At 35.2% G+C, this 23425-nt stretch overlaps 3 protein-coding genes across 5 annotated transcripts; 2 read left to right on the top strand and 1 right to left on the bottom strand.

The window, feature by feature from the left end:
* The first annotated feature begins 689 nt into the window (after positions 1–689).
* On the top strand, positions 690–2845 carry LOC132312801 (probable 6-phosphogluconolactonase 4, chloroplastic). Its single transcript, XM_059811310.1, has 3 exons — positions 690–1215; positions 1412–1547; positions 2143–2845. Exons 1-3 carry the CDS (start codon positions 1034–1036, stop codon positions 2605–2607), a joined length of 783 nt encoding a protein of 260 aa, XP_059667293.1. The 5' UTR covers positions 690–1033; the 3' UTR covers positions 2608–2845.
* Positions 2846–9036: 6191 nt separating this feature from the next.
* On the top strand, positions 9037–18089 carry LOC132312798 (rab GTPase-activating protein 22-like). Of its 2 annotated transcripts, none has more exons than XM_059811304.1 (5): positions 9037–9437; positions 12148–12283; positions 12420–12469; positions 16277–16330; positions 16497–18089. In XM_059811304.1, the coding sequence occupies exons 1-5, from the start codon at positions 9190–9192 to the stop codon at positions 17728–17730; spliced, it is 1722 nt and encodes a 573-aa protein (XP_059667287.1). In that variant the 5' UTR covers positions 9037–9189; the 3' UTR covers positions 17731–18089. The 2 variants fall into 2 exon arrangements, with proteins under 2 accessions (XP_059667287.1, XP_059667288.1); XM_059811305.1 differs by having other exon boundaries at positions 9295–9682.
* A 555-nt stretch (positions 18090–18644) lies between these two features.
* On the bottom strand, positions 18645–21206 carry LOC132312799 (cytochrome b5). 2 transcript variants are annotated; one of them, XM_059811308.1, is made up of 4 exons: positions 21057–21206; positions 20810–20908; positions 19238–19304; positions 18645–19125 (listed from the first exon to the last, which is right to left on the bottom strand). In XM_059811308.1, the coding sequence occupies exons 2-4, from the start codon at positions 20894–20896 to the stop codon at positions 18875–18877; spliced, it is 405 nt and encodes a 134-aa protein (XP_059667291.1). In that variant the 5' UTR covers positions 20897–20908; positions 21057–21206; the 3' UTR covers positions 18645–18874. The 2 variants fall into 2 exon arrangements, with proteins under 2 accessions (XP_059667291.1, XP_059667290.1); XM_059811307.1 differs by having other exon boundaries at positions 21008–21180.
* Positions 21207–23425: the final 2219 nt, after the last annotated feature.

Raw genomic sequence — 23425 nt, 5'->3', positions numbered from 1 at the left:
AAAATTGCCCCCACTCATTTTTTAAAATGCCCCCTTCACATTTTTACCTCACTAATTTCTCCTCTGGATGTTTTCTAATTTATGTTATTACCTAAAGTTTTAATTAAAATTTTAAAAAATACCCCACTCAATTTTAAAAATGGCCCACTTCACAATTTTTTTTTTCAAATTTGCCTACAATTTTTTTTATTCTTCAAAAATGCCCCTCCTCAAAATAATTCCTGGTTCCGTCACTGGCCAGCCATGGCTGCCGGGACAGGACAAGTAGCAATGACAACTACAAAATCCAGAGCTTCACTCCGTCAATGATTTAATTGAGGTTGATTTCGTGATTTAATCGGGTAATTTGATTGTCCCATGGTGATGTTCATGGGCTGGTCGGCGAAGTTGGAGGTTGCTGCTGGTTGGCGAAGTCCGAGGTTCTGTACATGAGTAGTGAGTAAGGTGGTTTGGTGTTAAAATGTATTGGTGTTGGGTGGTGTGTGCCACTAAACTGATAAAGTGGTTATGATTGTGATACTGATAAGGTCGTACTGTCCTAATTATTCTGGTTGTTGGTATTATGCTTGACACATCAACAATAGAAGCACTAAAACACTGAAACAGTGCCCTTCCACTTAAGGGTAATTTTGTAATCTACTATCTCCGGGAGTCTTTTGTCCTTAATTTACACAATTTAGATAGTTAACTCCATTCCCATTAGCTTCAGTTCTGTTTATCGCACTGTTACCCTAAAATCAATGGTGGTAAATCCGGTATAACAGTCGCATGTTCCAAGTGCATATGCGTGATATTGACGCAGTTGTAGATTTTCGGAAAATTGACGCAATTATAGATTCACAACAGTGTTTGGATGATAAAGTCCCAAACTTGATTTTTCCCCCCCTCTCATAAAGATATACTCCTCCTTTTTAATTCACCAACCAAAAAATCTATTCTTAGTTCAACTTTTCTGTTAAGAATTTCGATCAAAAAGGTCTCACTGATCGGCTCGAAGAATTTGAGTGCGAAGCAAAGTTTATCAACGGCTTAAATGGCCACTGTTGAAGGGAAAGGGAAAGGGAAAGGGAAAGGGAAAGTTCAGGTGTTTGATTCCGAGGAAGTGGTGGCGATCCATCTGGCCAAATACATTGCCGACCTATCGGATAAATATGTCAAAGAGAAAGGTTCTTTCACCGTCGTTCTCTCTGGAGGTACCCTCATCGACTCGCTCAGGTAACCTTCTAATTTCCCAGTATCGATTTCTTCATATTCTGTTTGGTTGGTGAGAAAATGTCTAAAAGGTAAAAAAAACCATAGAAGCTCTTGATTCGCACCGTTGTTATCTTTCATTTTCATTACAGCTCGCTCATCAGAGTGCAGAAGGTTTATTAGGCATGATATATGGTAACTGATTTTGGTGATCTTTTAGGAAATTACTGGAACCTCCGTACATTGAATCGGTGGATTGGTCTAAATGGTATATCTTTTGGCTGGATGAGAGAGTAGTTCCTAAGGATCACATTGATAGCAATTATAAGCTCGCTTGTGACGGTTTCCTATCCAAGGTATAATTCAAGAATTTCTGGTTCCTTTTTGTCATATGAAGTAAAAATTGTTTCTTTCAACCATTGTTTAATTAACTTTTGAAATTTTGTGCTTTATATTGAGTGCTATGCAGTTTAATTAAGAAGAACAGTTTTGAGCATATAATTTTTGTTAGCAAAGTTGAAATGTGAAAAGCTTTGTGGATTCATGAATAAACACATATCGTAAACTGTAGAACATAAAGCTGAACGGCGGATAAGAGGATTGAATCCAATTGGTGATGTTCCTTGTTCTAAACATCTGAACTGATTGCCCATCATTTCTCAAAATTATGAGCTAGAATGCAACCCTCCCCAAACCCCGCAATGGCGGAAGCCTCGTGCACTGGGTTTGCATCTTTTTTTTTTTTTTTTAATCCTTTGGTAATCAATCATTTTGGGGTGTCATTACTCATGATCATTGTCTTTCTTTGTCTTTGCGTAAGTAATGAACTATAGCTTCCAAATATTGAATATGTGATGCTACTATGAATGTTTCACTTGTAATACTACTCTATGATCTCTATCACACTATTGAAAACATATAAAAGGCATAAGTTATTCCATATTTTGGCAGGTACCGATTCCTCCCGGTAATGTTATCGCCATCAATGATACACTCTCAACAGAGGGTGCAGCTGATGATTACGAGTCTTGTCTCAAAAGTTTGGTTGACAGCAAGATCCTAAATTTATCAGATGCTAGTGGGTTTCCTAAATTGGATCTCATGCTATTGGGTATGGGTCCAGATGGACATGTGGCTTCTCTATTTCCCGGGCATCCTCTTGTTCACGAGAAGAAGAGATGGGTTACTTTCATTAAGGACTCGCCAAAACCACCTCCACAGAGGATTACTTTCACCTTTCCGCTAATCAACTCGTCTTCAGATATTGCACTTGTGTTAACTGGGGCTGATTTAGCCAATGCGGTGCATGTTGCACTGGGAGATGATCAAACTTCTGATTTGCTGCCTGTTCAGATGGTTTCACCTGAAGGTGAGCTGACATGGTTTTTGGACAAAGGCGCAGCATCAAAGCTGTAGGGTTGGGCATATTTATGGCTATGTGAGTTTATCCATATGACCAATTAGCATATAACTGTGGTTTGATCAGAGATCATATAGATGTTACATCATATAGATGTAACAAAGGATCTTGTAAACTTATTTTAAGTACTAATAAGCATGTTCATCTTCCATGCTGGCAGTGGAGGAGGATTTATATACTATACAATCTGATATGTTATGTATTCGTAATATTTTTGTTTGAACGTTTTGCTCATTTCTTTATCTGAATCTCCCGTGTCAATGTTTTTCATGTTTTCTTCTCCTTCTCCGTGTACCTTTTGTGTGTGTGGCAAGGGAGAGGTTGACATTATGTTTCTGTCAATCTGATATATTGTGGCAAGGAAGCATTACCAATGTGGTGTATGCTTTGGAGCTTAGTTCGGGGTAATGCCTACTTATAAATGGATGAGCTATTTTAAAAATCAGCATTCCAGAAGTTAAATTAATGGATGACATCTTTAGCTTTTACAAATGGTTTGCATTACTTATCCTGCAATTTTAGTTTGGACTGAAGACTTCGTTTTGAGCAGAATAATTTACAGCAATAGTTACCTTGGAACATTTTGAATTGTAAATAGGCCGTGGAACTATATTATACTCTGCTATGGTTAATTGCTATGAATATGGAAATGACTTTTGTTATGTTGGCTGGCCTAGCATTCCACTAACTAGTTCTGGGAGCAAAGTTGGAGCTGCAAAAGAAATTGGGTTTCTTAAGACGATAGTGCTGTTCCTTGAAATTATTATTATTATTATTCATGTGCTTCAATGTCCATTATCCCAAAGTAGAGATTATCTCCTTTGTGACTCTGTCATCCTCCCAAGGGTTCCCTCTCTTTCATCCTCTCCACCAATTCAGAATTTACCCTTTTGATTTCTCATACTTACTATTTTCAACTTCTGTACTAATTACTCATTGAAATAAGCATGAAGTGGTTCTTTATTAGGTGGTTATAAACTAAATCTAGTTTCTGCATAAACAAGTTTTCTGTTGTAGGCATGTGGAAGCAAAGGTTTCAATACCAATTGAGGATGACCCAATCTTACTTGTGTAGTCCCCAGTTGAAAGGCTTGCAAAAATTGAAGTTCAATTTGACCAAGCATCAAGGTTTGGTTATGAACTATCTCTAGTTTCTATATTAAGTGTTCTATAAACCAGAGTCGGTGTGTTTTCGTTGTTTGTTGATGAGAAAGAATCCAAAGATCTGATGCACTCTATATTATCCCATTCTGTGCATCCAAAATCTAGGGCAGGACAGACTTTAGTAAGTTGTTTCACACCGTCCATGATTCACATCATGTTTAACCTAACTAAAATAGCATGAAGCCATGAAAGTAGCTTTTCTCCTTAAGGTTACCGAATTAATTGAATGTGTACTGTAATTTTTAGCTTTACCTAGCTTCTTTACTTCTTTCTATTCTTTGATGGAAGTTAGATGGAAGTTATGATGAAGATGGTTCAAAGTATATTCACTTGATTTGTTGGCAGCAGTTGCTACACTGTCCTTTTAACAGGGCTTTGCAAACTGGGAACCCACAAGCTGAGTATTGCATTGCTGTCTGGTTTTATAAAAACAAAAAATCTTGAATGGTGTCTTCTTGTTTATGATTGTGATGACAGGTCAGGTCCTTGGTGTGGACAATCGAACTACCCACCTAACTACCTCGGAATTTTCTAAGAATTAGGGTTTCATAGCTAAGTTAGCCCAAAATCTCTATCCTTCTAGGCACCCTAAAATCATTTTGAATAATCTTTCTGCATTGATCCATCTGTTGAATTTTTGCATTAAAGATGGTTTGTTGTAGAAGTGAATTTGTTTCATCAGGATGGCATTAAGAAGCAGGAACCTTGGATATCTAATAATTTTGCAAATTGGTATCAGGCCACCTTGATATTCTAGCACTTGTTAATTCAATATTCACCAGACATTACATTGGCTTTGATTGCATCAGATATCTGTTGTTCATACCGATTGAGATTGGTTGTCTATTACTACTTTAGGCCCTACCCATTTGGCAGGTCTTTCTTAAAAGAGGGCTTATTAATTGTGGACTCTTATTGTTTTGTTGATGACAATAGTTGGAGAAACTAACCGGTAGAAATGGTGTAGAAATGGTAAGATTTTTCCTTTTCAAAGAAGAAGTTGAGTTTTCGAGCCTTGCCTTGTTACGGCAATATTGTGGTTGCATATGTGTTTGCTCAAACTTTTGATTTTATGAAATTTGGACATTCCTGTCTCCATGGCTGCACACCCTATGAATTGTTGGATTATCATCTTCTTCTTCTTTTTATTTATTTTTATTTTTTAAATGAGCTGCATTATAGATCTGATGGACTTATTTGATATTATTTCTTGGACATTTCTTATCCTCAGAATTTGTCATCTACCTAAAATAACATGGATAAAGCAAATATGACTCCCTAGCTTTCCTACATCTAGAATTAAAATATAGTATGATATTTTAAAGTTTGATATCTGCTTGTTAACTGTGCCAACTTGTATTCCCTTTCCTTTTCTCTTTCTCTAATACCTAAATTTTGTTTGAGTCCTTTCCGTCCACAGAATAAAAGAACCTTCATCTTTAGAACAAAACTTGAATGGAGCACATGGCTATGGGTGTCAACTTTCTTATCCTTACCATCAAATGCTGAGCCATTTTTACGTTCATATACATTGTATATCGCTTATTTTATGTAATTGGACTAGTTTTTGTCTGTATATACTATATAGCTTTCTTTTTCCGTGATTTGGGTTTCTAAACTTGCATCAAGTTGTTACTAATAACGTGTCGTATCTTTGAAGCAATTGTTGATTGCCCCCAAGAAGATACTTATATAATTATATTTATAGAAATAATAGATATAAACTTGTTTTATCCTCATGTTTACTGCAAATGGACCTAATATATGTATTTAATTACCTTTTTTTTTTTTTGACGTTGGGTTGAATTACATCCCGATCAGGAACTTAATTGGGTGAAAAAGCAAATATGATCACTTTTAGGATGTAAAAATCAGAAGTTTTGTTTGTGTGATTTATCACACAATGGACGGTAGTGATTTAGCAGTCATCCCCTAGAATAATAGGCGTAGCTAAAGGCTAGGAGGATTTGAGACACCAATGATGTGTTGTCACTATCTATTACTACAAAATGAAACTCTCCTTTGACCTCGATTATGCCCTTGAAGACCTTTTGGACGAAAAGATTTAGCACTCTAGTGCATGCTATTCCTTGCCCCTCCAACAAAATAAAAAACAAAAACCACAATTGAAAAAAAAAAAGAAAAAAAAATTGGATCCTCGGGCGTGCAGTTAGTGTTATACCATATTAGACGGTAGTTGTGTATTGCATAATTTGTATTAGACTATTGATCTGCACAAATAACTCATAGCAAACACACGTGTATATATTGTGAGTCGTTTAATACAGTACAACCCGTGTAGTGCTATATCGGATTTCAATACTCAACATAAAAAAATATAAAAAAGAATAATATTTAAAAATTAAAAAAAGAAAAAAGAAAAAGAAAAAAGAAAAAGAGAGAAGAAGAGCAGGAAGGTATCTGGTGAAGTCATTTCTCACTTATTCTTGCAAATTGTGAGGGATTATGATATTGTTTATATTTTATACCTATACTTATTATCTATAAGGATGGGGTACACCTATATCTGATATTATATTCATGGTTCATTGTTATACGCTAACATGCTTTATTATGGTTTGAGGAGATAAAATTCCTGAGAATCTCTCGTGCTGCATAGCTTTTGTTTATTCTTTTAATATCCATCTCTTTTTCTTTTTATAACTTCTTCTTTCATTGTCCAGAAAACACTCCGCCTTATATTTTTGACTCGTGTACCATGTTTTTGAAGATAGAAATTGGGAAGTTAGGTGGTACTTTGACTCCTTAAAATCTTTTCAAAGTTGAAATTTAGATTGGATATGCGGCATATGATGCCTCTTTGCTTTTGCTGATTAGGTCAAGTTTAAAACATAAGCAAAGGCCTTAGGTTTGTTGTTAGCAATAGTAGTTAGCAATGGAAACTCATAATCATTTCATTTTTGTTAATCTCTTAATCAATACATTTATTTATTTATTATTATTTTTTTTAAGGATCAATGTTTGATGCAATAATAAAATATTGTTTCTTCCTCAAGTGTAAGAAAATAGGTATGACTCTAAATTTTTTATTATTATTTTGAATCCCTCTTCTCTATAAGGATGAGGAGGATTATTGGACAAGATATAAGATGATGTGACTCTTATGTTTGTACCTAATCTTTTTTTTTTTTTTTCAATACTCTTAGATTAAAAAAAAAAATGCTAACTAATGATGTTTTTTCTTCTATGTCAACTTGTTTTCATTACTTGTAACTTGTAGTAAGTACTTGAAATGTATGAATGTGTGTGTGTGGTCCTTTGTATACAGGGGCGGAGCCCGCGGCCGGCCGCCGCGGTGGGGTGTTTTTGGAATTTATTTTTTAGTATGGATAAAAATAAAAATAATGTAGTATATATGGTATAAAATTTATACTTGGCTCCCCTAAGAAAAAATTAAAAAAATTCTTTCTTTAATTAGCATTTAAAATATACGGAGTAATATAAAAAATGACATATAAAAATTTAATGTGACTATCTTAAAAATTTTACTCAAACCGAGTTCTTTCTATAATGTTCCATTTTAAAATCCTTTCAACTCAATCACGATTCTTTAATTAGCATTTAAAAGATACGAAGTAATATAAAAAATGACATATAAAAATTTAATGTGACTATCTTAAAAATTTTAATCAAATAGAGTTCTTTCTATATTGTTCCATTTTAAAATCCTTCCAACTCAATCACGATTCTTTCCATAACCTTTTTATCCTAAAATTCCAATTCAATCACGATTCTCTCCATAACCTTATTTGGCTTAAGGAATCACTTTTTTCTCATGGATGTAGATCATTTTTATGCACACTGCAGTCAGGTTAATCTCAAAGTTTTTTTTTGTTCCTCTTTATATAAATTTTGTATGTATATATGTATTTTTGTGTGGGTGTGTGTCTATTTTTTTGTTTTTTTATAAAAAATTTAGATATATACATTTTTGTATAAATATAATAAATAGTAAAATATTTTTGCTTATGTAATTTTTTTTTTTTTTTTTTTTTTTTTTAAAGTTCTAGTTAAGTAGTGTTGCTTATAATTTTGACCTCCCAACTTTAAGATCCTCCCTCCGCCCCTTTTTATATGTGTGCAATATAGGTGGAGAAAAGGCCCCATTGATAATGGATACGCATTGATTGCAATTAGTGGATCACCCAACAATTAATCCGGGATTGGGATATGTAATCAGAAAACAAGGCATGTTGGGACATGTTCTCATTATCACTTATGGATTCTAAGAGAGTGCATTACAAACCAAGAGAAACACACATGAGGAGATAAATTCCAACTTCAAATTCACGCATTTGGAGCTCATTTGAGGAAACTAATTTACCATTCTTTAAAAAGTTACAGACAAATGAGGGAAAATGTAAACAGAGTAACACAAATGAAGAAGGACAACTAGTTTAAGCTATATATATAGATATATATATATATATATATATCAGAGGCATTTTTCAAATAACTTCCAGTTTATTTATTTATTTTTATTTTTTATTTTATGAACCAAGCTTTTGAACTTTATTAAAATGAATGAAATGCGGAGTAATGTTTTTACTCCACTTTTGTAATATTGAACTTCACTTGCTAAGGGGCAAGTGTTTTTTTCGTCATTCAAAGAAGATTGTCCAGAGTTCAAGTTGAGATTTAGTTAATATGTTGGCTTATTTTCTTATTTATTAAATTATATTGACCTCCCCTATCAGACTTGTGGGTTTATAAGCACATTTTTGTTCTTATATATACTATATTTTATTGTAATAAACTTATCTTCTAAGGGTAGAATTAAAATTTGAAAATTACAAAATTGTTGACATGGACCTTTTATTTTATTTTATTGTTGACTGTTAACAAATGAGAGATGCATATTATGTATATACAAAAACTCAAAGAAGTAAGTATAATTTAACAAATAAAAAAGGAGTTTGGTGTATATTGTCAAAACTTCAAAGAAGGTGCATGTAATATATCTTTTCCATAAACATAAGAGTAATTCTTTTAAAATTGCAAAAAAGACCCTCATTTCTTAAAAAAAAAAACAAAGTTTAGGAGAAACAAGAAAGTTTAAAAAATGGAGGAGAAGTGTTGTCGGGTCAAAAGAGTAACTGAATAAACACGTCGACGTTTTAGCAATTACTCCGTATTTTTGTTATATGCCTTGTTAGTAGTAAAAAATTCCTTGACAAAATCATTTTCCTCAAAAGGAACTATTCCTAAAGTTAAGGTTTTAGATATGCGTGTTGAGGCTTCTCAGGTCTTTGGTTCAGTCCCCGCCTCCTTCTCTCACACGCACACTCTTTCTAGAGTCTAGAGAGAGAAAACCCAAAGAGTGAGACAAAGAAAAAGACCAGTAAGAGAGAGAACGCAAAGAAAGTAAAAAAGCAGTTGGGCTTCAGTTGGTTATGGTGGAAAATCCACTACGCGTGCTTAGGGACAAACCAGTCATTTCATCTTCTCTCCCCTCCATGCTCTTCCTCTTCTGCAGCTCCATTGCTAATGGTGTTGAAGCCATCACTAAATTTGGAGGCTTCTTCTTCTTCGGCGGTGGCGGATTCTGGTCGGTGACGGCCGATTCCAATGCCGGAATAGCTGTAGCCGTCACGGCCTTGGCGGGTCTCGCTTTGGCCGCCGCCGTGTTGTACACTCGTAGGTAAAGACTTAGAAAAAAGTAATCTAATTTCCACAGATTTGAAACCCTAGAAATCAATAGATTTTCGCTGTTAACAGTAACAACTATAGATAGATGAGAGCCCTCCGACGAAGTCATACTTCGTCGTCATCTTCGAATTCATCTTCTCCGTCTTCGTCGTCGTCATCGTCATCATGGATTCATTTGAGATCGGTTCTATTCATAGTTGCATCCTCCTCACCAGCTTCTTGTTCTTCCTCTGATCGGTGAGTTTCTCTCTTTTCCTTCTCTCTCTACATTACTTCTCCATTTCTCAATAACTTCTTTGCTTCAGCTCCATTTTTGTAGCATTCACTGTTTTCAATTCAGATCTTGATCTCCGAGTACTCAAAATGGTGTCTTTTAGATCAATCTTCAGCTCAATATTATAGTTCAACAGAGTTTTACTTCCTTTTATACTCACATTTTGATCCTTGAGTTGTGATTTATGAGAGTCAATTTTGTTGGATTTGGACTGTACTTTTTGTCAGGTTTGAACAGGCCGATGAACTAAGTGCTTTGACTGATTATATTCATCTTATTTTCTGTTATTATTTGTTTTCTTTTTGTTTTTGTTTCTCATCATTTCTAGTAGGCGCAAGCATGGATCTCAAGTTTGATATTGAATCATTGATAATAAAAAGAAAAGAGGGGAGGGGGTCTCACAACTAGCTTCTTCTTTTCTTAAAAAGTTTGAAGAATTAAACATTTACCTAAGTAGCTACCTTTCTTAAGAATTTTGAAGCATTAAACATTTACCTTTCCCATCAATACTTTCCCAGAACTTGACAAGAGGGTTTTTGAAAAGTCTAAGTAGACATAGAATTGGGACTTGGTAGGGACACGGTTATATGTTTGACATATTCGCTGGGAAAATTGAAAATCTATCGATGGAAAATTAAGAAGGATTGTTGACCAATGGTATGGAAATCTTATTTTTATATGACTTTAATGGATATGCTTAACCAATATGTTTGTGAATTTTTCATGGCTAGAACTGCCTCAATGTGGTTTTTCCCTGTATGGCCTTGCTGTTTCTCTCATGAAACTAGATTTGAAGCCTCTGTAAGGGACTACCTAATAGTCTGGTTTTGTTCTTATTTTTGCTTACAAAATTGAAATTTGGATAATGCTAGGCACCCTTACGGTAGCTTGCACACATTAACATTCTCAAAATTTACGTGACTATTGTCTGGGTTCACGTATAGCATCTTGCAGACTATTAGTTTCTCAGCTATGCTTCATTTTGAATTTGAGTTATCTTATTCAGTGTAGGATATTGAGGTGTAGAGTTCTTATTGAAAAGGTTTTAGCTAGACTTACTCTGATAGTCTGATATAGTGGACTCTAATTTTTTGGTTGGGGTAAAGGTTTTAGAAGGACATGTTTTTCCTATTCATTATGCAGGCTCATAGATTGAAGTTGATTATATCAAATAGATTTCAGTAGTATTGCAGAAGAAAGTAATACGCCTTGGAGAGCCAGTACTTATACTGTTGGAACCAAAGTCGTTTTTTGTCATCTGATGTATAAACTAATGGAGCACGGATAGAGTTTTTACTTTCTCTAGAGCACTCATCAAGGTGAATAGTTCATGGATAAATTGTATAACTGTGAATGTATGCCATCTTTAGCGCTTTATCCCTCTTCGTTTCCAGCTGGACGTCTTCCAAAAAATTAGTGACTAAGGTAATATAGGGTTTTATTTATCGTTCAAGAATTATCAGCCAAAGTAAATAGTGGATTTGCAAGAAAGTTGGACTTGAGACTTGATTAATACAAAACTGACTATGGAAGCTTAAAGGATTTACTGGGTGACTGACTGGATATACTGATTATCTAATGTAGTTGACCTACATTGGGTATTGCAATAAGTTCATAGTTGGCCAGATAGTTTTCTTTCTTTTTTGTTTTGTTTTTTTATTTATGTTTTGGTTTAGGAAAACAATTGGATGGAATAGTTGAATTTTAGCCTCAATTGGTGATGCTTATATTGCCAAACTCCAGCTTCAAGCTGAAAAAATTATGCACCCATAACGAGATATATCGTTCACCTCTCTCTCTCTCTCTCTCTCTCTAATTCAAAGGAAATAGAGGAGGAAAGTGAAAGATGAACCGAGTCTTTCCATTTTGGTAGTTCTTCGGTTCTATTGTGCTCACAGGGGGCCTTCTGTAAAGGGGATAACTAATTGGGACTCTGATAGGTTCCGGAACAGCACAGCTTTACAATCTCTGATGGTTTGTCATTGGATCTCTTTAATCATGTTAGGACCACTTAATGTTCATAAGCTAGGTACATTTTATACTTTGGTTCTTGAGAATTATGGTATGTTTTGTGGCAGATTGTGCTCCCTAGTCTATATGTCTTTCTTTAATTAGCATTATTATATAATCTTACTTGCATGAATTTATTATTGACTGTAGATAGGTTTTGTATTTGTTTTGCAAGGATATTGAAGCTTATGGAACGTATGAAAAAAAAAAGAAGGGGGGGGGGGGGGGGGGGGGGGGGGGGGAGGGATATGAACTCTGCTGACCTACTGCTTTGATTCTATCATTTATTTTATTTATGAAGTGCATCAAAATTTAGATTTTGAATGTATCCTCGAATTGTTGGCTATCTTTAGTTTTACTCCAATGTTGGTTTCTTATCTGCAATTATGATTAATCTTGACTATGTTTTCATTTCCAGGGGTCGTCTAAAATCACCATGGTCTCGTAGGAAAAGAAAACACGCCCTCTCACCTCAACAATGGAGAAGTTTGTTTGGACCAGATGGAAAGCTCCGTGATGGTGGAGTCAAATTTTTAAAAAAAGTTCGCAGTGGAGTGAGTTATCATTTCATGTAGTTTATATTTGCTCACCATAAAGTTTCAAATTTGTACTTTTACTTGTTTCAATGTTTAATATTTTACTTATTATGGTTATATTTGTCATAATTATTACAATTTCTGTGTTCTGTAGGGTGTTGATCCGAGTATTAGAACAGAGGTTTGGCCATTCCTCCTGGGAGTGTAAGCACGTTCCTTATCACATGTTTGATTACTTTCTTCTGTTTATGAGATATACCGTGTGATCTGAATTTTTCTAGATTCACAGATTTTTATTTATTATAAACTTAATTATGGTGTTTTTGCTCAAGAGAGCTAGAATTGATTCCTTCTGCAAGCCCAAATACTTGCATTCAACCATTAACTTTAGTTTCAAATTCCATGTTTTATGATTTCCTGCTTGTGACAGTAGAATCCATAAGCTAGCCTATAATATAATTATGCGCAACAACTTTCACATTAGTTTTCTTTACAAAAGTTATTTCTTCTTCTTAAGGTGCAATTGCTTGTTGCAATGATTAAATGTCAAGTTGACAAGCATAAGGACACTTGTCCAAGTATTAATAATCACTTTCTGCAACATATTTTTAGTAAAAGGTAAGGTTAGGTACCACCAAGGGCTGTAGCCTAGTGGTATCTCCTCTATCTCCCAAAGTGAAATGTGAGGGTTCAAATCCCCATTGGGGCAAATGGGTGTTTCTTCTTCTTCTTCTTCTTCTTATGATATATTTTTTTGATGAGGCATTTGCTTGTAAGTAACCACTTTGCGCTTCTTCTTCTTCTTCTCCTCCTGCTTCTATATTTTTTTGATGAGGCATTTGCTTGTAAGTAACCTAAGAAGCACGGACACGGATACGGGACACAGATACGACACGACACGGACACGGCGACACGGCAAATCCAAAAAAATTAGGACACGGACACGGCGAATAGTACATATATATATATATATATATATATATATCAGCATTAATAATTTTTTTAAAAAAACACTGATATGTTTAGGTTGGAATATATATATATATATATATATATATATATATATATATATCACTGATATGCTAGTATATATATATATCAGCATCTTTAGGACACGGACACGGCGAATTGTGGCATCTTTAGGTTAGTATATATATATATCAGCATCTTTAGGATAGTACAAAACAAAAAATAGAACATATCAGCATTAAAAAATTTTTAAAAAAAAAAAAAATTAACATATCAGCATTAAAAATTAAAAAAAAAAAAAAAAAAATTCCAGAAAAGTGTGTCCGAGCTGTCTGAGCCGTGTCCGAGCTGTTTGAGCCGTGTCCGTGTCGTGTCCGAAAATTAAAAAAAATAAAAAAATTCCAGACACGTTTTTTGGCGTGTCCGACACGTGTCTGGGCGTGTCCAACGCGTGTCCGTGTCCGACACGTGTCGGACACGGATTCTTCGCCCATTTTGGAGTGTCCGTGCTTCCTAGTAAGTAACCACTTTGCGCAACAAATTGTTAAAGTTAGATTAGGTCGATCCTCTAGTCTTCCTCTCCTAACATCCTGTGTAGGCAGGACCAACAATGGCCTCTGAAATACTCTTTGACATAAAATGTTGATATGGCAGGGTTTTTACATAGAAACTTTAGACTATCTATCTCGTGTAGTTGTCTTGTAGCTTGAGAATCTCTTGAAATGGACAAGTACAAAAATATATATAGTGCTCCATTAATGAAAAAAAGAAAAAAGAAAAAAGTTCAGTGTTTGGAAATGAATCAGAACTGGGAAAACTATCAGCATTTTTTTCCACTCCACTATCAGTATTTCACACAAGATTTTTTTCTTAATCATGCAGACGCTTGGAATTAATATATTGATAGAAATTTTATGACTGTCGTACCTCCTGAAAATGTGTCATATGTGGCCAATGTCACATCATAGCCAACACTAACACATTTTGAACCATTTATCAAAGAGTTGGCTAGTGCAAAGATGTTAATCTCTAGTGGTTGAAGAACAGTTTTAAACTGTTTTTTGTCCATTCCAGGTTTATGATTGAGTAGAACAACCCTCTCCAAAAGTTTAAACCATGTTTTATATGAAGATATTTATGACAAGGGAGCACAATGGCCCATTCACCCCCGGGTACACTTGCTGGATTCAACAATGTATTTTACTGAATCATAGATAAACTCTCACTTATAAAAGAAAAACAAGAATTTTCAGCTTGTTATCAGCGTTGAGCGGTCAGTAAGTTCTACTATTTTATATTCTCCTATTTAATGGTCCATAGCTTTGTGCATTTGTAAAAACTTGGCTTGTCAAGCTTAGTGTGAAAATGTGGTTCGAGTCTGATGGCAATTACTTCGTGCAAGTAAGGCCAAAGCTTAGTTTTGTACCTAATCTATCCCTCCAAACATCCTTGATTAATATGGACCGCATTGTGTAATGATTGTTTTTTTTTTTATATTTTTTATGGGTTTGCTTTCTACTCTATGTAAAATTGTTTTCATGAAGATAACAGGTAGTCAGCTACTTTTGCAATTAAGAGTCGAGCTTATAAATTGAATGATAGACTTGCACAGTTCTTGTATAAAAATAAATCGACCGCAAATCTGAAGTTCATTTAATCGGTCTGTTGATGGTATTGCACAAATTGTCATGGACTTTTTATCGCCATTCAAATTTTCTCTAAATTTCTACCTCCCCCCTCCTTTTTCTACTTTTGACAAGTAATCACATGCCCTAATGTATCAACCCAAACTTGGAACCTAGACTCCCGCTTTGAGAATTGCCTTTACCTTGTGACATCTGCTTAAAGTTTCAATTCAAGCCATTTTTAGTTAGGTTGTGTATATTTGAAAATTTTCAAGTGCTCTTAATTTATTTCTTTTCAATTCTCGCAATTATCAGTCACAGGAAAACCATATTGCTTTTGTTTTTGTTGGTTAGCAAAGAGGCGTAAATTATGTTCATGCTCAGTGAAGACTTAAATGCTGGTTCACACCTTTCACACCATATCACTTTACTTTGTGGTAGCTTAGATAGAAGGGATCTGTAATCCAAAAATTGTGGGGAAAATTTTAATTGCTGTGGGTATTTTCCCTACTGATATGATATAAAATTATAAATCCTTTACTCTTTTTTTTTTTTTCCTAAAATTTTGTGTGTTATACCCTGGAAGGAATTAAGCTGTAAAACATTAGCCTTGAAGTCATTGTCGTTTCTATCGTGAGTTGTGCATTTTCGGAAGGGTTCAGCTAAAGATCGAAATAATTTGATCTGGGGATTTTTGTCACTGGAAGGAATTAAGCTGTAAAACATAAGCCTTAATGCCCTTTTCATTGCTGTCATGAGTTATGCAAATAGTGCAGCAAGAGTTCAAGCCTCATAAATCTGGTGTCTCATATATGTGCAAATCACTCTAGAGCCCTACTTATTAAACGCTCTCTCTTTGATGTGAATTGGTGTGCAAAACAAGTAAATGAAAAAGTTACTGTTCTCTTTCCTTCTTCTAGTTTGATTTCCTCTTGTGTGCGATTAGAGATGCTATGCCACCCCATTGTATATTAGTGTTGCCTAAAGGGCTCGAAATGGAATGGATTCACGTGAATACAAAACCGGATGCATATTTTATTTTCAGGATCCACATCTGAATTGGATCCTATGGACATGATCCCTACCCACCGATATATTTTAAACGTTGATCAAATAGAGTAAAATATACTTGATCTGGGTCAAATCTTGGGTCCCTATCCTTGTAAGGATCACTCAGGTCCATATTCGGCCCTAATCCAAGACAAATCTTTCAATGAAGATTCATATATGCCGGTTTTGTAGTTCGAATTGAAAATTAAAATTCAAACTTGTTAAAATGGATTTTGGATTGAATTAGAGCTTGGGTCAAATGGTTCCATTTGAAGCCCTAATTGCCTCTTTTGAAATTAGGGTGGGTGCAATAAACACCTCTACGATGGCTGAATTGTTTTTCTTTCCCTTTTGTTTCTCTCTGCAGCTATGACTTGAACAGTTCCAAAGAAGAAAGAGAGAGTTTGAGAACTCAGAAGAGGTAAGCTTGCCAAGTTTATATAACATTCTCTGTGTCTGTTATTTATTAACTTTGTACAAGTAACAAGATTGATAGTTGATTGTGAGCTTCACCCCCAATGAAATCCATTGTTTTTTATCATAATGTTTCTTTACTTCACTCTCTCTTTGTGAATCTATGGATGTAGGAAGGAATATGAGAAACTTCGGAGACAGTGCCGGCGCCTTCTAAAACGCAGCAGCGAAAGCTTTAAGTTAAATGAATCTGGTGTAACCAGCAGCAATGGGGATAGTGGGAATTTCAGTCAAGACATGGATTCTCCCGACTCTGAAGATGTGGTCAGTGCCAGAGAATCCCTTTCTAGTGAGGAAAGGAACTTATATGTTGATTGCACTAACCACCCGACCAGTGCATTGTTGGAAGGGGATGCTGGATCAAAACGAGTTATGGATCCAAGGGCATCTTCCCTCTACACTGAGTCATCAGATTCAGATTCTTCTGAAGACCCTGAAATGAGTGAAACATTCCCCTCCACGGAATGCAGGGAGGATAATGATCCTTACATGCCTACCAGGGAGGATTCTCCCTCCTCCAAGACAGAAGTCCAGTCAAATCTCCACAGCACTGAAGATTTTGCCACATGGCAGCGGATCATCCGCCTTGATGCAGTTCGTGCCAATGAAGAATGGATAGCATACTCCCCAACTCAGGCTGCAGTATCGGATAGCAGGGCTCGCCGTTCTGCTGAGGCTGTTGGGTTAAAGGATTATGATCACCTAGAACCCTGCAGGATCTTCCATGCTGCCCGACTAGTTGCTATTCTTGAAGCCTATGCACTTTATGACCCCGAAATTGGTTACTGCCAGGGAATGAGTGATTTACTTTCTCCAATAATTACGGTTATGACAGAGGACCATGAAGCTTTCTGGTGCTTTGTTGGCTTCATGAGGAAGGCTCGCCATAATTTCAGGCTCGATGAGGTGGGAATCAGGAGGCAGCTGAATATTGTTTCTAAAATAATAAAATGCAAGGATTCTTATCTATATAGACACTTGGAGAAGCTCCAAGCAGAGGATTGCTTTTTCGTTTATAGGATGGTGGTGGTACTCTTCAGAAGAGAATTAACATTTGAGCAGACAATTTGTCTCTGGGAGGTAATGTGGGCAGATCAGGCAGCAATTAGGGCTGGGATCGGAAAGTCTGCATGGAGCAGGATAAGGCAGCGAGCCCCACCAACAGATGATCTATTACTTTATGCCATTGCAGCATTAGTATTGCAAAAAAGGAAACAAATCATAGAGAAGTATTGTAGCATGGATGAGATAATAAGGGAGTGCAACAGCACGGCTGGAAATCTTGATGTGTGGAAGCTTCTTGATGATGCACATAATTTGGTGGTCACCCTACACGAGAAGATATAGAGACACCCTTCTGATGGCTACCATTGGAAAATTTATTTCACTTATTTATGCTAATTGGTCCGTTCTTCAACCTGATTTATGACATCCCGGCAATGCTCAGGGAAATGCATCATAGGAACCATTCCCGTGGCGTTGATGTTAATGTTGCTGCTTCTGACTTTGAAGGCTCGATTGAAATGGCAGCGTTAATGCTCAAAAGACAAGTTATTTTGAGTCATTCGCTCTTTTCTGTGTATTGAGATGTTCTCCTCTAAAAAAAATGGCAAACGATGGGACTTTGTTCTCACATTTGATCCCCAAACAAAAAAAAAAAAAAAATGGTTACGCAGCTTGGTGATTGATTCCCAAATCTAACTTTATTGTACGTACCTATTGATTTGGAGTAGTTACATCCTCAAGGTGGGGCACACGCACACATACACAACCCAAGCAGATTTAATGCAAGCATCAGCATAAAATCACTACCAACAGTTCTAGGACAGTCAGTAGCAAGGAAGCATCAAAGCAACAAACAAGAGACAAAAAATTGGATTTGAGAGGCGTTAGGCCAGTGTCTCTGTAGGAATGTGCTATTGAAGTGCCGTGAACTGATTCCTCAGTATAAACCTTTATGCCGCAAGCTATTGACTTGAATATAAAACTTAGTTCCGGTGTTTCAAATTCACTGTGTTCAATCTGATCTGATCTTAAATTTAACAACTGCATTATGAGGCAATTCACTGTAAGATCATCATAGTCAACTTTGCATTGCTAAAAAACTTAAAAAGTTTTCAGTGCCAAAACACATCAGGTCACCTTAATTGTCACGGTGTTGATGCCTGCACAGACGTGCCCGTGCACTCACGTGCGCACAGAGAGGTATCAATCAAAAAGTGAACTGCTAAAGAGCCAATAAACACAAAAAGGAAACAAAATTGGGAAGTAACAATACTCTAATTATTATTCAACAAAATAAAACAGTCCAGTAACTGGCGAAAGAAACACTCAAGAACTTCGATCGACTCTTAACTGATGTTCAATTTTGCACACCCAAACACCATAAACTAAAACATGGGGAAGAATTGTTCTTCCAACGACTCAACCAAGTAACAAAGACAACTATCTGACCCTGCAAGAGGGTGGTGGCAAGGTAGAATTTAGCTGACTACTTCTCTTTGGTATAGTGTCGCACGGCAAAGGCCAACCCCAAGATCAAGAGAGGTACGAGGAACTGTAAAATCTTGATCACAAAGTCGGAGGTTTTGTCAGGGTTGTAAGGGGCTTGCTGGGGTGGAATGTAGGTGCGTTTCAGGGGAACCGTCGAAGTGTCTATCTCACCAATGTAATACTTTTCCATCATATCTCTAGCAGAATCGCTGTGGCCAACATCTTCAAAATCATTTGTTGCATCTTTCCCTGCATAATTTTGGACAATTTACAAGGTCATCCAACCATAAAATTATAATCCATGCACTTTAATCTGAAAAATACAAGTCAGATAGAGAAAAAAAAAAAAATCAGGACATACCAGTTGCTGACAGCAGAACTTCATCACCTCCAGGATGATCGTCCATGAATGGGGTTACATCATACACCTGATGCAATAATTTGACTTACGCTTAGCAGAGAAGAAGAAGAAGAAGAGGAAGCTAAGAGTTACCATAACTGGGTAAAAAAATAGAGACCCACTTTATTATGTAAGTGACTTCACTAGTATTTGGAGTTCCAACTCAGCGCTACACAAAATATGGCAACTTTTTCCATCCCAAATATATGAGCTTTTTAAGTTGTGATTAGCAGTATCAAAAATTTCTACTTTGAAGAGGTAAAACTACTAGAAATGGGATTCCCTCAATCTTTTCACAGGTAAGACTGCCCATAGTTTGAAAAAAGAGAGAGCTTTAGCTGAGAAAGTTTTCAAGAGAATTTACAACCCTCATCAAAAGGAATTGACTGATGCAACTAATATAAGCAATTGGAATCTGTTCTTAGCTTAAATCCAAATGCAATGCCACAAATATTTATTCAAATATCATTCTCCATCACCAGTTAGCACGATCAAACTTAGGATATAGTCTCCTTGACAAATTAGTAAGTGGGTTATGTTTTATATCTACCCATTGATTTCTTATGAGAAATTGATATATTGTAGTAGAAAATTTTGACTTGTGAGTTCTCAATGGGGAAAAAAACGAAAAAGGAAAAAAAGAAAGAAAAAAAAAACCCAACGGCCCAATGGCCTAACGGTATCACCCTCTTACTTCCCAAAGGGAGGTCAGGGATTCAAGTTTCAAAAGAGACGTGTGTGTGAGTACCAACTAGAGAAAAAAAAAAAATTACAGAAATGGATTTATTGGATAAAGAAATGCCTTCTCCACAGTAAATTAAAGAGAAATTAGATTTCACAATAGCTTCTTTTCTGCTGAAACCAAGTTAGATTGTTTAAAGAGCCTATGCAATTTAAGATTAAATAAATCGTCATCCTCCCATCCAAGTAGCACCGAACAGCCAAATCAGTCTGTTCATTCATACACACTAGTAGCGTTCTCCACAAAGCACATCTGAGCTATTTATATTCAAACAAAGCCATGGCAAAGTATGGACCTATCCAGCTCAGATGAATTACAGTGAATGGATCATGGAAGCCAATCGTGAACTTATTACAATTGATCATACCTTATTCTCATAAAATGGACTAACCAAATTGGGCATTTTATAGAGTCATCAGATTTTTTTTAAATTATTTTTTATTCTATGCACATATTGTATCCATCCTCTTCTCTTCTCTTCTTCTTCTTCTTCTTTCTTTCTTTGTTTTTTTTTTTTTTTTTTTTTCCTTTTTTTTTCACAAAAATAAGAAATAAATACCTATTCTTTCACTACTACTAGAATGTTGGTGAGGTATTATTGGCTTGGATGTTTCGGAACTTGAAATAGATCACAAAGCATCTAGTCAAAGTAAAAAATGAACAATCATCAACAGCCCAAAGTCAAAATTGGATCATGCAACAAAAATCAAACATCAAATTAATCAAACCCGGTACAGATTAACAAATCGAGCAATAGCAAAAGAAGATAATCTAATGAAGAAAGATCTGACCTTTCCAGATATAATAAGCCAGCAATCCTTGGTTTTGTTGTGCTTAGCAACTTCCTCGAATAAGTGAACTTTCGGATCGGAACCCATTATTTGCTGTGACTACAACAAAAAGCACCAACAAAAAAATAAAAATCCCTAAAAACGTATACACAATAACATCATATATATACATATATATATATAAGGATCGATACTTACAAAGATTGTTGACGAATATGAAACAAACGGTCGAATCCAAATCACTTACTAGAGATGAATCTGTAAGAGACGGATCTCTCTCTCTCTCTTCGATTCTTACAAAACCACTGCGAGACGATTGCAGATACAGCAACAAATTTGGGTTTTTATATTATGTCAAGATGTTGGTGCCGAGTAACTTTGTTGACCCTCGCGTTTTCTGAAATTACTGAACTGTCCTGGAGGAGAACACCCTAGTGTCCAAACAAACAAAAATGATGGTCCTAGAAGACTGAAAATGATTGACTGAAAATGTGTTCAACAGAGTAGTTGTGGAATTCTTGTAGTACAGTTGAATTGGAGGGGTTTTTGTGGTTGATAATTCGTATTCCAATTTTATTTTACCTTTTTTTTTATAGAAAAAAGTGAATTAATATAACCGCTTTTAGAAAATATATTCATACTTGCAAAGGCTACACCTACTTTCAACTTTTGGGGGCTAATTTTAATATTTTATTTATTAAAAATTTCAAGTGAAGTGTGAAGTTCTTCTCTTTGAAGTGAAGGAGAAAAAAAAAAAAACAAAAGAAAGGGAAATTCCTCTCCTTTTGTTGTTTAATTTGACTCGTTGGAAAAACAAATAAATGTAGGAAATGAAAGTGTTTTTATTTACTTATTTTTTTTTTCAAGAAACAAAAAGTCAAAGTAGCACAGATAACTCATGGCCTAAGTCACGTAATTCTTTTCAACCGGTATAATTCTTGCATTCTACGCGCGCTTTGACTCAAATTCTCACTGTTTATTACTTAATTATGTCGCCGCTCTCGAATTCGCTCTCGCTTTTGCTCCCACTTAACTCATGTCAATAATATAATTAGTGAGACTTAAACTCTCATTCTCCCTTAAAATTATAATAAGTATTTTGAATTTAGACTTCCACGTAAGAGACCATTTTAAAGGTTAAATTTGGACGATAAATCATGAAAGTAATATAAAATTCTAAAGTCGAACACTTCTAACTATATTTATTTAGATAAAAAATTACGTCATCATATTTAATAACGTTATAATGACAGCATTTCCACCTAAATAAATAAATAAATAAAGTTAAATGTGTCTTATGCTCTTATAAGTAATCTTTTGAACTATTTATCATTTTTTTAAATCATTATGCACCTCTTTTTTGAGATGATCGGAGGTTTGGTGGCCAATATATATATTTTTTTGAAGGGATAGGAAAGTAAAAACAGAAAAGAAAAGACTGATCCTACAAATCTTTCCATTTATCATTTATCTTTTTCACCGAATAACAAAGATTTTGTGAATTGATTTCGCCATTTATGTGTCTTGTCCATACTACTATCAATTTAAAAGCTATCAATTAAAAGAGGTATTAAAAATTAGGCTAAAAGTGTTGAAAACACCTCCCTAATTTATTTTTAAATTTTTATTTTATTTTTCGAAACAAGAATGTTAATGTTATATTAGACGGTAGAAGTGTGAAAATTCAAAGTCGGCCTTAAATAAAGAATTTTAGACACATTAATCTCAGGCAAAAATTTAAATATCCATGACATTACAATATTTTAAAAAATACACAAATGATAAAATTAGATATTGTTTATCATTATCAATTAACAATAGTAGAAATATGTTATCTACATTTTACCCTAAATGAGAAAGAAGAAAATAAAGATACAATGGATCCAGTGTGTAAAAACAATAAATTGGACCGTTGCACTCTATAGTTTTAAGATTCTACTTCAAAAAAGAATCAAATAATTGGTATCAGTTCGATTTTGTTGATCAAATCAAAACGGAAACATTATATATGTGTGTTTTTTTTGTCCAACTAATAATTTGAATATTCTGAGATAGCTAGGGGCAGAAAAATAAATTAGTTTCATTATGTAGCCTTTCACTCTAGTGCTGTCAAAGCCTTTTCTTGACAAAAATGGTAGGACAAGTGCTGTCACAATGTCGTTCTCTAATCAATTTTACTTTTATAACCACAATGACATTAATATTCTTTTATGGCCTTCAAAGCGATAAATTATTTTATGTAATAAAAAAATTATTTTTATATTCAATTTGTCACATCAGCAAAATCTCTCTCCTCTTTCAGCCTTCCCAATCGGCTCCATCTATTATTCTCGTTCTCAACTCTGAACTTCCCCCCCCCCCCTCCCCCCCTCGCTCTGCGACTACAAACTACAAAAGCTACAAGAATCAGAAGTTCAAAACCCATATATTTCAGTTTATCTATCTGTCTGCAAGAATCAGAAGTTGAAAACCCATATCGGCATATCATTTCAGATTGTTCAAAAAATCAAAACCCATATCTTTCAGTTTCCATCGCCCGTTGTTCCAGATCTTGTTTGGAGCATACATAAGAATCAGTGGCCACAACCGGGGAATCAGACCCTTTTAACTCACCAT

This window comes from Cornus florida, unplaced genomic scaffold, assembly GCF_030987335.1.
Source record: "Cornus florida cultivar Cherokee Brave unplaced genomic scaffold, ASM3098733v1 CherokeeBrave_3.0.0_Hap2_Chr06, whole genome shotgun sequence".
Classification (NCBI taxonomy): Eukaryota; Viridiplantae; Streptophyta; class Magnoliopsida; order Cornales; family Cornaceae; genus Cornus; species Cornus florida.
This window is presented reverse-complemented; position numbering and strand designations above follow the sequence as displayed.